This window comes from Mirounga leonina, unplaced genomic scaffold, assembly GCF_011800145.1.
Source record: "Mirounga leonina isolate KUSES-001 unplaced genomic scaffold, KU_Mleo_1.0 Mir_114, whole genome shotgun sequence".
In the NCBI taxonomy this organism is placed as follows: domain Eukaryota; kingdom Metazoa; phylum Chordata; class Mammalia; order Carnivora; family Phocidae; genus Mirounga; species Mirounga leonina.
Genome location: NW_023270265.1, coordinates 52,983,554 through 52,996,260, shown reverse-complemented (window position 1 = coordinate 52,996,260; position 12,707 = coordinate 52,983,554). Strand labels below are relative to the sequence as shown.

Here is a 12,707-nt window from a genome sequence, read left to right as displayed (position 1 = left end):
GTAACTGTGAGCCAGGTCGTCACAATAATCCCCTCTCTCCAGACAGGCCGATGGAGAGAGGCACGGACACATCCCGCCGGTTCTGCGGCTCCGGGAACCCTGAGCAGGACAACGCATTACCCGCTGACTCCCACACCTCGAGGAGGCCGAGGTGGCAGCGGTCACCTGACCCGGTGTGGCCGCGTGACTCAGGGCAGCGGCAGGACCCGAACCCAGGCCTGCTGGCTCCGAAGCTGCCGCCACGTTCCCTGATGGCGGCTTGCCCTGAACCCCACGCAGATGGTCGCGGCCCGCACCGCTGGCGAGACCACAGATGCTGCTGGAAAGGGGCCAGGAGGCCACTAAATCCCAGAGCGCCTCACAACCGAAGAAGGCGTCACCCGCAGCCAAGATGGAAAACGGTCTGCTCGCGGCCCAGCCCCAGGTGCTTGTACAGACTCCTCCGGCCAGAAACTCAGCAGTTCTCAAGGTGGGGCCCACGCCCCCCTGCCTCAGCACCTGCCGGACTGCCCGAAGAGCAGACCCCAGGCCGGCCCCACCCTGGAACCAGGCTCTCCCGGGGTGCGCCACGGCCGGGGGCGTTTCGGTGGACTTGAGTTCCTGCCTCTTCTCCTGATGGCCTCCCTCTGCCGGGGCTGACAGGGACCCTGGCCCCGCTGACCCCCAAGGACCTTGGCAGTCAGGCAAGCCAGACCGGCTGGCCTAGAGAGGAATGGATGCCGGGACCAGAGTGGAGACGGGCACTGAGCCACGCTGGACAGGACAGGACACCCCCTTATCTCAGTTGTTGAGGCACTGGCCTGGGACTATTTCTCATCACCCCTCCCCCAAGCTTGGCCCACCCTAGGCGTATGGAAGTGGTCCCGAAGCTCGTGGGAGGGGGAGGCAGGGCAGGGGGCACCACAGTGGGTCCACTGGCCACAGAGCTGAAATCACAGAGGAACCCTGGCGGAGGGGGGGATCCTGGCCTCATCCATGTCCAGACCATCCCTGTCTCCCTCACAGGCCGGGCAAGGCCAGAGGCTCCAGAGCTCCCACCAGGCCACCCCCTGTCTGTCCACACTGGCTGTGTGTCTCAGATGGAACCTCCAAAGGTAAGCAAGGCCCCTGGCCTCGCAGGACCAACCTCCCACAGTCCCCAGGACCCTGAGTCCCAGCCCAGTGCCCTGGAGGTGAAGTCTGGCCATGGAGGGGCATGCTGGCCAGTGGGCCCATGCCTGTCCGAGCCCCTGGCAGCCTCCACTGAGCCCCCTTCTCCAGAGAGCCAGAGCATCAGCCAGGAGCCAGCAGGGCAGGGGTCCCCCTGGGCAGGGGCAGGGGCCCTGGAGCAGACCAAGCCAAAGGGAGCGCTGAGCACGAGAGAGGCCATGCCCGAGCCACCCATCCAGGTGAGAATGGGAGGTGAGGTGGGTGTCGGGGGGCAGGAGGTGGGGCCCCTGTGCAGCCAGCCAAAGGAGACAGCAAGGAGAAAGGGGCCCATGCAGGCTGGCCAGGGGAGGCTGCTCCCCTGCTGGAAACAAGCACAGGCTGGCTTGGGAGGTGAGCTTCAGGGCAGTGATCTCTGATCTCCCCCAACACTTGCCATCACAGGGGAGGCGCCCCCACAGGCTGTGTGTGGCCCCACAGCTGGGCTGGTGGGCACCAGCCCCTTAGCAGCAAGCCCACCGCCTGCTCTGCTTCTCACCCGCTAAGCCCCCCATGGCCTCGGCACCTCTGTGACTCCTGAGGCCTGGGGCAGAGGGGCCCCACCGGCTGCATCAGCGCTGTGTGTCCTGAAGCCCAGAGCACCAACGGGGTGTGGCCGGCTGGCGCCACGGCAGGCTGGGCCCTCGCTGACCTCAGGGCGGTGCACCCACAGCCCAAGGCACTCAGCTCTCCGCAGCACCCAGGACATGTGCCTGCAGCCCCAGAGGGCAGGGAGCACCAAGTGCAGGGGGACAAAGCGCCACAGTCCACGGGTGCCGGGCTTCTGCCATTTACCATGCTCCGCCAGTGGGGAGAGTGGAGCCTGTCCTACCCGTGGTCCCCCATAAGCCCCTACCCCTGCTTGTCAAGGGAACCACTCCAGCGAGAGGCTATACCTGGGGGTCATGGTGGGGGGCGTAATTCCAAAGGCGGGGACAGGGCAGGAGGCTTCTGTGCTGTGTTCACGGTGCAGGGACTGGCCAAGGTAGGCACTGACAGCACCACCCGCCTTCCAACCACCTGAGCACGTGGAACCCCCAGATGCACATCCGCCCAGGAGTCACCAGGGCCATGCCCTCCAGGTAGCGGCCAGAGAGTGCTTAGAAGCCAGCCCAGTCCTGTCCCACTTGTCTCTTGTCCTCACACATGGACCGCACAAAGTCCACACACACAGTCCCGTTGGTGATGTGGGTATAGAAGCCACACACACAGTCACGTTGGTTGGTGTGGGTATAGAAGCCACTGCCCGGGTTCCTAGGTCTCTGCCTGACCACACACACACCACACACACACAGTGCACAGGCATGCACACAGGCTCACACCTGTGCACACACTTCCTGCCTCATTCTGCATCGGTGCTCGGTTTTGTTTCCAATCAAGGTTACAAGCAGCTGCTCCCACAGCCCTGGAAGGGGACATGCACCTATCTTCTCTGACACGGACCTCTCTAATAATGGCATCTGTTATTAATGGCCTCATGGTCATTCCACTGAAAAGATCCATTATTGCTTTCACTGAGGTGGTAACGTTCTGGATGACTAGATAGCTGGCTGCAGGCCATGAGCCGATGGCTGGGAAAATGGACGAGACAACAGAGCAGGGGGAGGGGAAACCGCTGGCTGCAAGCCAGCTCTTCAGTCTTCGGTCTGCCTGAGACTGTGAGCGAATCTAGTAACGTCAGAGAAAACCTTACACAACAAGGTAAAAACAGGGGGTTCTGAGCAAAGAACAAAAATAAATTGGTCTGAACCCAACATGGACCAGAAGAGAATTTGGCAGTGCGTCCTCAGGCTGAGCGTTTGGATTCCGATGACCCAGCATCTTGACTCCTAAGTGGACACCCAGGAGAATCTCCAACATCAACGAGCTTCACAAAAGCAAGCCCCAAGCATCCAGCAGGAAGTCCCAGGAAGAAGTCATAACACCCACAAGTAGACAGGCACCCGCCAATCACTGGTGAATCTTAGCACGAGGATAATAAGTGCAAAATGTGTCCAAAAGTACATAAAGCACGATGCCTCCCTTTATAATGACTTACAAAACAATAAAAATTGTATCTTTTAGAAACACAGGTGTCTGGCACAAAGCTCCGCACGGGGGTGATGCACCGCGGCCCAGACGGCAGTTACCTCGTGGGAAGGGGGCAGGGGATGGGACCGGCCTGTGGTTAGAAGTCAGTGTATCCACAGATGTTACAAAGAACAGAATACCTGCTGGACCATTCCGGGACCAGTGGCAAGAGTGTGGTGTGAGCCAGTCTTGGGACTAGCACAATTCTGCACAACAGCAGTGACCTTCAAGCTGGCTCATTCTGACACACAGATGTGGCCACACCGTGGCTGCACATGTGGGAGGTTGCCCAGGCTTGTCACCTGCCATCGAACAGGTACACCGTGGGCTCTGATTTCCACCTGGGGTGGAAGTCCGGGCTGACAGAGCTCCCTGGCAGGTGCCGAGGCAGGGCCCTTTGGTGCCTAGCACTAGTCTGAGGGGCTCTACCACCTCGGCAGGTGCCCTGTCGCTGCTCCCAAGACAGACAGGCAGCACCTGAGGACAGCGACCCTCTGAACTCAGCCACCAGCCCCCGGAACAAAAAGTCTCAAAGAGCTAGCTGCTTACACTTGGATGGACCTTCTATGAGGAAACATAAACATCCTATCTTTTGCTCCATAGATAAATAAACGAGCAAATTTGAAGAAAAAATGTCATTGGGTTCTCACGGAAGAATTATAGATATGGACAGGTATTTTTAAATGCAATTTCCTGTTCTATATGCACACAATGGTCATTAACTCTGGATGGACTGTGGAAGAGAGCAGCCTCTCCCTGCATTTCAAGACCAACCACACGGCCATCCTTTGGGGCCCACCTGGGATGCCACATACAATCCGCAACCAGGCTTGGAGGCATGCCCCTGCTAGCGGGCAGCGGTAAATCTGGGTCTGCTGACAGTTAATGTCACCCATGTCGGGCCTACAGACCTGGAGCGGGGCAGGCATGGCCCTGAGATCTGGCCTCAGCCCCAGGAACCAGTGGGGGTTGACCAGGCTGAGGGGCACGGCCAGCGTGGGGGGGCACCAGCAGGCAGCGACCCTGTCCCCCGGACCTGGGGAGGACACTCCAGCCAGGATGGGACTTGGACAAGCCAAGCAGACAGATTTTAACCAAAAGGGGAAGAGCTCTTCACAAAGGGGTGGACGGAGCAAGGGATGGACGACCGCAGGCAAAACACGTGCTTTGACCCAGACCATGCCCCATGTGCCAAAATGGACTCGGAACCAGTCCTGGATATAAGTGCCAGACATCAAGCCATGTGATTCTAGAAGAAACATGGGAGAAAAGACTTGTGATTTGAATCAAGCAAAGTTTTCTTAGGTCGAACACTAAGGGGTTGGGTGGGGGTGAGATGGCTGCAGGGTGGGGGTGGGGTGGGGGTGGGGTGACTGCAGGGGTGGGGGTGGGGTAAACACAGGGGTGACTGCAAGGGTAGGGCTGGGGTGACTATAGGGGTAGGGGTGGGGTGACCACAGGGGTGACTGCAGGGTGAGGGTGGGGTGACTGCAGGGGTGGGGGTGGCAGTGAGGTGACTGCAGGGATAGGGGTGGGGTGACTGCAGGGGTGGGGATGGGATGATTGTGGGGGTGGGGTGACTGCAGGGGTGGGGGTGGAGTGATCACAGGGGTGACTGCAGGGGCAGGGGTGGGGTGACTGCAAGGATGACTGCAGGGGGCACAAGACGGAGTTGAGGCTGGTGGCACTGTCTTGTATCAGCACTGTGGTGGGCACACGCATGGCCCAAAGCCCAGAGAACTGTCCAGCACGGACAATGAACCTTACTGAGTGTAAATAAAACAAAAGTCAGTATGTGGCGAAGCGGGACAGGAACCCAAGCTGAGACAAATGGACAGCACAGCCACACTGGGAGAGGTGGGGAAGAAGAGAGCTGAGCTAAGTCTGGAAATACTTACTGTTGGAAAACAGTATTTGTCTGGATGCCACAGGCTGAAAAGGGCTGTGCACAGGGTCAGTCACCCTAGTTGGCAGATGTTTCCCACAGGGTACGTGGTCAGCAACTGTGAAGCTGCTCCATGTGTACACTGGGGCTGAGCACGTGAGGACATGCAGTGTATAAAGTGGGACCCAAAGAAAGGAATTACAGATAATGGCGGGGGGGTTGGAATGGAACTTGACTTGTTGGCCTGGAATTGGAGGTATCATTATGAACTCACAGTTTATAACAGATAGTGATAGATGATCAATCGATAGATAGATGGATAGATGAATAGACAAATGGATGGATGGATGGATAGATGATGGACAGATGGATGGATGGATGATGGATAGATAGATGACAGATGGACAGATGGATGGATGGACAGATGGATGATAGATGGACAGATGGATGGATGGATGATGGGTGGATGGGTGGATGGACAAATGGAGGATGGATGTATGATAGATGGATGGATGGATGGATGGACGGACGGATGGATGGATGATAGATGGATGGATAAATGGACGGATGTATGATAGACGGATGGATGGATGGATAGATAGATGATAGATGGATGAATGGATAGATGGATAGATGATGGATGGATGGATGGATGGATGGATGGATGGATGGATAGATGATGGATAGATGGATGGATAGATACTGGATGGATGATGGATGGACAGATGATGGATGGATGGATGGATGGATGATGGATGGATGGATGGATGGATGGATGGATGGATAGATGATAGATGGAGGGATGGATGGATGATAGACGGATGGATGCAGAAATACGCACAGGCATGTGCGTGTGCATGAATACTCCCATGTTCCTCCCTTAGGATGGCCTAGAGATAATGCCACCCACCCAGCCCCAGGCAAGAGCACACCCAGCACCCAGTGAAGTCGGTCCCTAAATGCCATCCTGCAACTGGAGGAAGGTGCTCCTTGGGGCAGGGACAATACAAGCCTGTCCTAGGGTGGCAGAAAGTAGGAACGAGCTCACTCAGCAGACGGGGCGTGTCAAGGGGACACAGGAGTCATGTGAATGTGCGCTCAGTGGCTCAAGCTGGAACAACCTGCCAGGAAAATAATTAGTGATAGTGTTGGGTTGTAACCCACAGAATAAATTAAATATGCCTGAGTTTGCACTGGCGTGAATAACTGCATAAAGAAAGGAATGGAAGGACAGGGATGGGTTTTCTTCAGAGAATGGAATAAAACAGCGGTGATGGGGGCCCAGGAAACCCCGTTAGGGCCCCGCGGTCACACAGCTGCAGGAAGGCTGCTGACAGGCGCCAACCTCAGTGCGCAGAAGCTTATGGAGAAGCAGGACATCTGCGGTCTCAGGGGCCTCTCCCCACGTATTTACTAGTTAGGACACCAGGGCGTGCAGAGCCCGGCAGGCACTGCCGTCACCTGTGATAAAATGTACGGACATGCTCTCACTCGGCGCAGTGCCTGGGGCTACCCCGGCCATCAGAGAAAGAGCCAGCCCCAGGGCCACCGCACACAGACATCAGGCTGTCGGAGCTCCTGTTTCTGCCACGTGACGGGCCAGCCTGGTGCCACCGTTTCAGACACTGTTTCCTACTGCGGTGAGTGTTGGAGAATGCTCTCCCTGACCCCGGGTGGCTGGGCGGAGGGGAGGCGTGCTTCCCTCTGGGCTCCATGCCTGCACACCTCTCAGGGTGCCTGACCCCCACGAGGGGGCTGCTGTGCAGTGTGTCTGGTGCTGCCTCCGCGCCCCACCAGCCCCAAGCTGAGGCTGCCCCACTGTGAGCACCCTGGGAGCCCCATCCAGGCCCCGAGGCCACCGAGGGGCAGCCCAAAGGCTCCCCAGGGAAGCTGTGTCTGCCCAGCACTTGCTCCCTGAGACCCTGCTTTCCTGGCCCTGGGCCCCCCAACAGGGGCGACCTGCTCACAGCTCCGAGGGCATTGAGCAGCCCCGGGTGGGGTCCCCCATCGCCAGCCTGCAGACGCAGAGGTGCAAACTGTTCAGCCCCCGGCAGCACGTCACCAAGCCCCACATAAGCACCCCCACTCAGGAGACTCTGCTGGAAATGGAGGCCTCAGCCCCGGAGTGCCCCTTCTGGGCCTGATCCTCCTGCGGCCTCCTAGCCTGGGGGGCAGGGTGGGGGGACGGGCAGGGAGAGGAGGTGAGGGGCCAGGAGGCCAAGCTCATGACTGTGCCTGAAGGGGAGGGCAGCCTGGGGGCTGCGGCTCAGGAGGAGAAGGGGGATTGCTCTGCAGAATAAAGGAGGAAGCTTCTCTTTTTCAAAGTTTCGGGGGGTGGAGGTGGGCAGGGCTGGCCAGTAGACCCCAGAGGGGCTGGAGCACATTAGGATAGTTCTTCACTGTGGGGAGATGAGACCACCCTCGAACCTTGAAGTGCAGGGCTGTCCCCACAGCACATGCTCAGGGGCCTGGGGGAAGTGTCCTGGGCCTGGGCCAGGAGGTCCATACAGGGTCAGCACATGAGGGCCCCTGAAGAGTCCACACAGGGATGCCCATCAGGGAGCAGACTCTGGTCCAGGGGTGGTGGTGGGAAGGGAGCCTGGACAGACACCCAGGGCTCCCACTGCAGGGCAGGTCCCAGCAAACTGAACTTACACCTCCACGGGGACCACACTGGACTAAGCAGGATCAGATGAGGCCAGAAGGAGGTGCATCCACGCCCCACGAGAGCCCCAAACAGCGGGGAGGGGAAACGGGGTCTCCCATGGGCGGATGGGGGCACTTACCTGCTCGCCACCTGGACACCGGCTCCCTTCTCGTGTCTGCAGGACCTCGGGTGTGTGGCTGCCCTCACATGGGCCCCTGAGGGCAGAGGCCGGAGCCCTGCACGGGGCAGCTCCAGCCCCATGCAGCTCGCCTGCAGGACACGGCCTCCGGGCAGGGGGTGAGGAGCTGCTCCAGGTGCCCCGGGCGTCTGCATTCCAGGAAAGCCAGGCCCCTCTCCAGTGGGGGTCGGGGCGCTCTCTCGTCCCACCTCCCGCTGTCATGCTCCTCAGTCCCGCTCACTCCCACCGTGTTCCTCCGTGTGGTTCAGGGTGGCCTGGAAGGCGAGGTTGATGTCACGGTGCGTGCGGCCCCCACACGAGCGCCCAAGGCAACAGCATCTTAAAACCAGGCGAGGGTGTGCCGGCCAGAGGTGCACAGGACCCCAAGTGGGCGAGTCCTCACGGGCCACCTGAGGGGTCGGGGAAGCCGTCCTCGGAACATCCCCCACGACCCATCTGGGCTTCCCTGAATGAGGATCACCTCTGTGGTCACAGGCTTCGCTGTGTCCTTTTATGGGCTGCCTGTGTTCTTCCTGATCGGTTCATCCGAGATGTGTGTTGCGCGATTGAGGGGCCATGAGGTGGGAGTGTAGGGCTATGGATGCTCCTGCACAGAAGCAGCTCTTTGCACCTGCTCAGCAGGGAACTTGTGCATCCCTGTCACCGGGATCAGGAGGCTGCGTCCCAAGGAGGGACCCCAGGGTCCAGCAGCCAAGACCAGGCCTCTTCCAGAGGAGCCCCAGTCAAAAACTAGTTCTAATTCTGGCTCATCAGAGTGGGCAGTTGCCCGCTCAGTGGTGCTCAAAGCCCCCCTTTCTCCCTCTTCCTCGACGGGATGGGGTCCCCAGAGACCAGATCCTCTTGGGGCTTCAGGGACCGGATGGGGCATCTTGTTTTGCCGCCCAGGCACCCACTGCTCTCTGGTCCAGCTGGAGGAAAGGGGTCTGGCTCCTCTGGAGACTGGAAGAAATGAGATTCAGGACACAGGTCAGGGAGGCTTCTCGGGAGAGGAAGGGGCTGGAGGGAGGGGGCGGGGGTGGGGCCAGGGAGAGGGAGAGGATGCTGCTGCCCCGAGGGGAGCCTCCTACACACCCTCGGAAGGGCGGGGCACGGGCTGAGCAGGATGGCGAGGCCAGCGCTGCTGGTCCTCTCATCTTATGTCGGAAGGAAGCAGTGGTCAGGCCTTTGCATGTGGCCCTGGTCTAAAGCCTCAGTAATGGCACCACGGCTGAGCATGACTGGTTTCACGTCTGTGAATGAGACCCGCGTATCACGGAAGCCCGGCACTTCTGGGCGAGTCTGCAGTGTAAGCCCAGCTTGTCCTCCGCGCCAGTGGAAAAGGACAAGAACGCGAGAGGACCGCGCTCTCCAGCGCTGCTTCCTGCCGAGGCCACAGAAGCAGGGAAGCGGAGCGCGTGCGCGACTCCCGCCAGGTAGGCGCACCTGGGGGTTCCTCCGCTCCTTCCCGCTCAAGAGGGGCAAGCCCCCTCAAGCCCTCTGACCGGCCCCTGAATCCTGGCCCTGGATTTGGAACAGCCCTCTGGACACGCCTTGGGCTTCCGACAGCACGCGGGCAGCTCGAGTGCGGGGAGCCCCCGCTGGCCCCTGGGGGGCGGGCGGGACCCTGGCCAGAGGGCGCCAGCGATGAAATACTCACCGTGTGGGGGCCGGGCGAGCTATGACCACAGAATGAAAGCTAAGGAGAAAAATAAGAACAAAAATAGAAACTGAAAAGGGACGGGGAGGGCAGAGACATGGAGGGAAGAGAGAGAAAAAGAGTTTGTACAGCTCTGGCAAGAAAGGACGTGGCCGCAGACACAACGAGACGCGCCTCCACCAGGCTCGGGCGTGGACGAGGCGCACGCGTGCCCCCTGGGGCGTGAGGACAGCGCTGCCCCCGCACCCACACTCATGCGCGTCCGCCCGCCGCCTCTGCACCCTCTGTGGAGCTGATGCTCACGACCCTCGCGGCCGGAGAGTGAGGATGGGGTCTTGTGCAAGGACATTCCGAGGGCGGGCAAACCCAGAGCCCCGACAAGGCGTCGGTCCCGGCCCCACAGTAGGTGGTAAAGAGCCAGCAGCCTGGGGCGCCTGGGTGGCTCAGTTGGTTAAGCGACTGCCTTCGGCTCAGGTCATGATCCTGGAGTCCCGGGATCGAGTCCCGCATCGGGGTCCCTGCTCAGCAGGGAGTCTGCTTCTCCCTCTGACCCTCCTCCCTCTCACGCTCTCTGTCTCTCATTCTCTCTCTCAAATAAATAAATAAAATCTTAAAAAAGAAAAAAGAGCCAGCAGCCTGCACAGATGCCACACGGAAGCCTCCCGTGGCATCGGGGGGGGGGGCGGCGGCAGGGGGGGGGTGCAGCCAACTCGGCAGTGGCACAGCCATGGTAATTCACACCCGGCGGTTAAAAGCCAGGTGCTTCATACGCACAAGGCTCTCCCGTGAAGATGCAAAGGGAAACAGACGTTTATTTGCGGGGGAGAGACGGCCGCCGCACGGTGAGGCTGGACCCTGAGCACAGCGCCCCTGCCCCTCCGGCCTGTTCCCCCGGGTCAGCGTCCACACGGCAGCAAATCTTATTTGCCGGAACGCCTCCCTGCTTCCCACACTGCGTGGTTCTAGGGGCTGCTCACGGGCGCTCAGGGCATGATGACCGCTGGGCAGATGACAGTAAAGGGTCCAGGGAAGGGGCAGGTGTCACTGAGGAGCAGGGGTGGGTGGGGTGTGGCAGGCGGCCACTGGGAGGGGCCACTCTCTCCTGCGGCCTCTTCCTGGGAAGGAGGCCGTGCTGCCTGCGGGGCTCCGGAGCCAGCAGCAGCCTCCTGCTCTTTCCAGAAGAGACAAGGCTGGGAGGTGGCCCCACTGGCCGCTTCACCCAGCACCCAGTGGGGAGCTGGTCATTTGGCGAGATCCACCCCAAGAACCGAACAACAGCGTGACCACAGAGATATGAAAACATCCCTAAATCACAGAGAAAGAATGGCCCCCAAACTAAGCAAACCCCACAGGAAGAGTGTTCCCTCTGGGCACACTGGGCATGTCGATTTAGGGAGGGCCTAATTGGGCTGAATGGACAGAACCCCTGTGACTCCACGCCTGGCAGGGCTGGGGGTCTGGGAAAAGAAGCAGCTGGTCCGCCCCAGGCCCCAAACTTACTGCACGCCAGCACCTGAGTATCCTAACCCCAAAGCAGGTGCATTAAGGCCCAGAAACCAGAGACTGGTGTTGGACAGACGACCTGCTTTCAAGAGGAAAATCTGGCCTTTCTGGAACTTAACTTTTAGACCAACCGCTTGGTGAACGTGGAGGAATCCTATACGTCAGCACGATCACCAGCCCTACAAGGACTCTAGGTCGACGGCCCAGTTCCCACTGCTACAGCCAGGGAAACTGAGTCTGGGAGAGACGCAGCCCCCGTGAGGCGGCTCGGTTTCCTGTTCACCATCGCCCCACGCCCCAGAGCGTGCTAACCGGCACAACTTCCCGTGAACAAAACAGACCCCAAAATGCACACGTATGTTACCTTTTCCTCCAGTTCCTTTATTTGCCTCTTCTGACCTTCTATTCTTTCTTCTAACTCTTTAATTCTCTGCAATGTTAAAGGAGGAAAATCTTCACTCATCAGAATATTTGGGAACCAAGGTGTTTGTTCATTTATGTGTTGGACGAGTCACAGAGCCACTGCCAGCTGGCACCGGGAGCGAGTCACCGGGAGCCTGGCTGTCCTCTCTCTGCGACTGCTCACCGCTCGGCAGCCATGGCCGAGCAGGGTGGCAGCTTGCCTCGCCTCGGTTTCCCTGGCGGACACAGCCTTCCTCATTCGTCCGCTCTGCTCCTCCCGCCCCTACAACTTCAGATCATAAACCGTGTGCTGGAAACCCCAGGAATTGATTCACACCCTTCCCAGATGTCACCAGCAGCAGCGTGAAGGGCCGCCACAAGTCACGAAGCTGTCCCAGGAAGGACTCCCTTGTGAAGGTGAGCCCGTGCTTGAAGTGTTCACGTTGGTAGACCAGGTCCATGAGATGCAAATTTGCACATCCTCGCTGGACCTGGATGCCTGGACCCTAGAAGCAGCCGAGCTCTGGCCACAGCCTGTCTGATGGGAAAGACGGGCCCACAGGTGTGGTCCTCACACTGACCACCCTGAATCTCGCAGCGAGTGTCCTGGCAGCTGACTGATGCTCTGGTCAGACGTTACCCAAACATTCACAGTAAAGCCTGGGTCACTAATTTACCTGACTTTGCAAGTGGAGCCTTTGTATTTGGGGTGTTCTGAACACAGAACGCATCCGTAAAGGCCCCTTCCGGGCCCCACAGGCACCCACGGGAACAGAGGCTGTCTAATGTCCGGGTCCCTCACCTGCTGCTAGAAGTGAACCAGCTGGATTAGCCTGAGGTCCTAAAGTGCCCAAGGTCAAGAGAAGGCCAGGGGCTGCTCCCCAGCCCACGAGCTGCCCAGACCACACCTTCACCACGTCCTTACAGTTGAAAGGGAGGCATCTTAGAGACCTCGCAGTCAGGAGACCCAAGAGAGGGCATGTGCCACCCAGAGGCTGGTCTGATGGGGCAGGTAGTGTGGCACAAGGGCCTGCCGTGGGAGGGTGTGGCCACCGGAGATGTGACTACCACGGGAGGGTGTGGCCGTGGGGCTCCTCGGATGAAGCGCCTGGCCCCCTCTTTGCCCCCCCACCCCCTGGCGCACCTGCTGTGCCAGCTGCAGCCCCCTCTTCAGCCCCCC

At 59.6% G+C, this 12,707-nt stretch overlaps 1 protein-coding gene across 1 annotated transcript in view; it reads right to left on the bottom strand.

The window, feature by feature from the left end:
- JAKMIP3 (Janus kinase and microtubule interacting protein 3) overlaps positions 1-12,707 on the bottom strand; it is an 80,941-nt gene that overhangs the window by 5,583 nt on the left and 62,651 nt on the right. The window contains exons 21-24 of the mRNA XM_034986387.1: positions 11,662-11,719; positions 11,490-11,583; positions 9,058-9,661; positions 7,927-8,925 (exon numbers count right to left, since the gene is read on the bottom strand). Coding sequence (XP_034842278.1) covers positions 9,236-9,661; positions 11,490-11,583; positions 11,662-11,719 — 578 coding nt within the window. The 3' untranslated portion in view covers positions 7,927-8,925; positions 9,058-9,235. The remainder of the gene's footprint in view (positions 1-7,926; positions 8,926-9,057; positions 9,662-11,489; positions 11,584-11,661; positions 11,720-12,707) is intronic.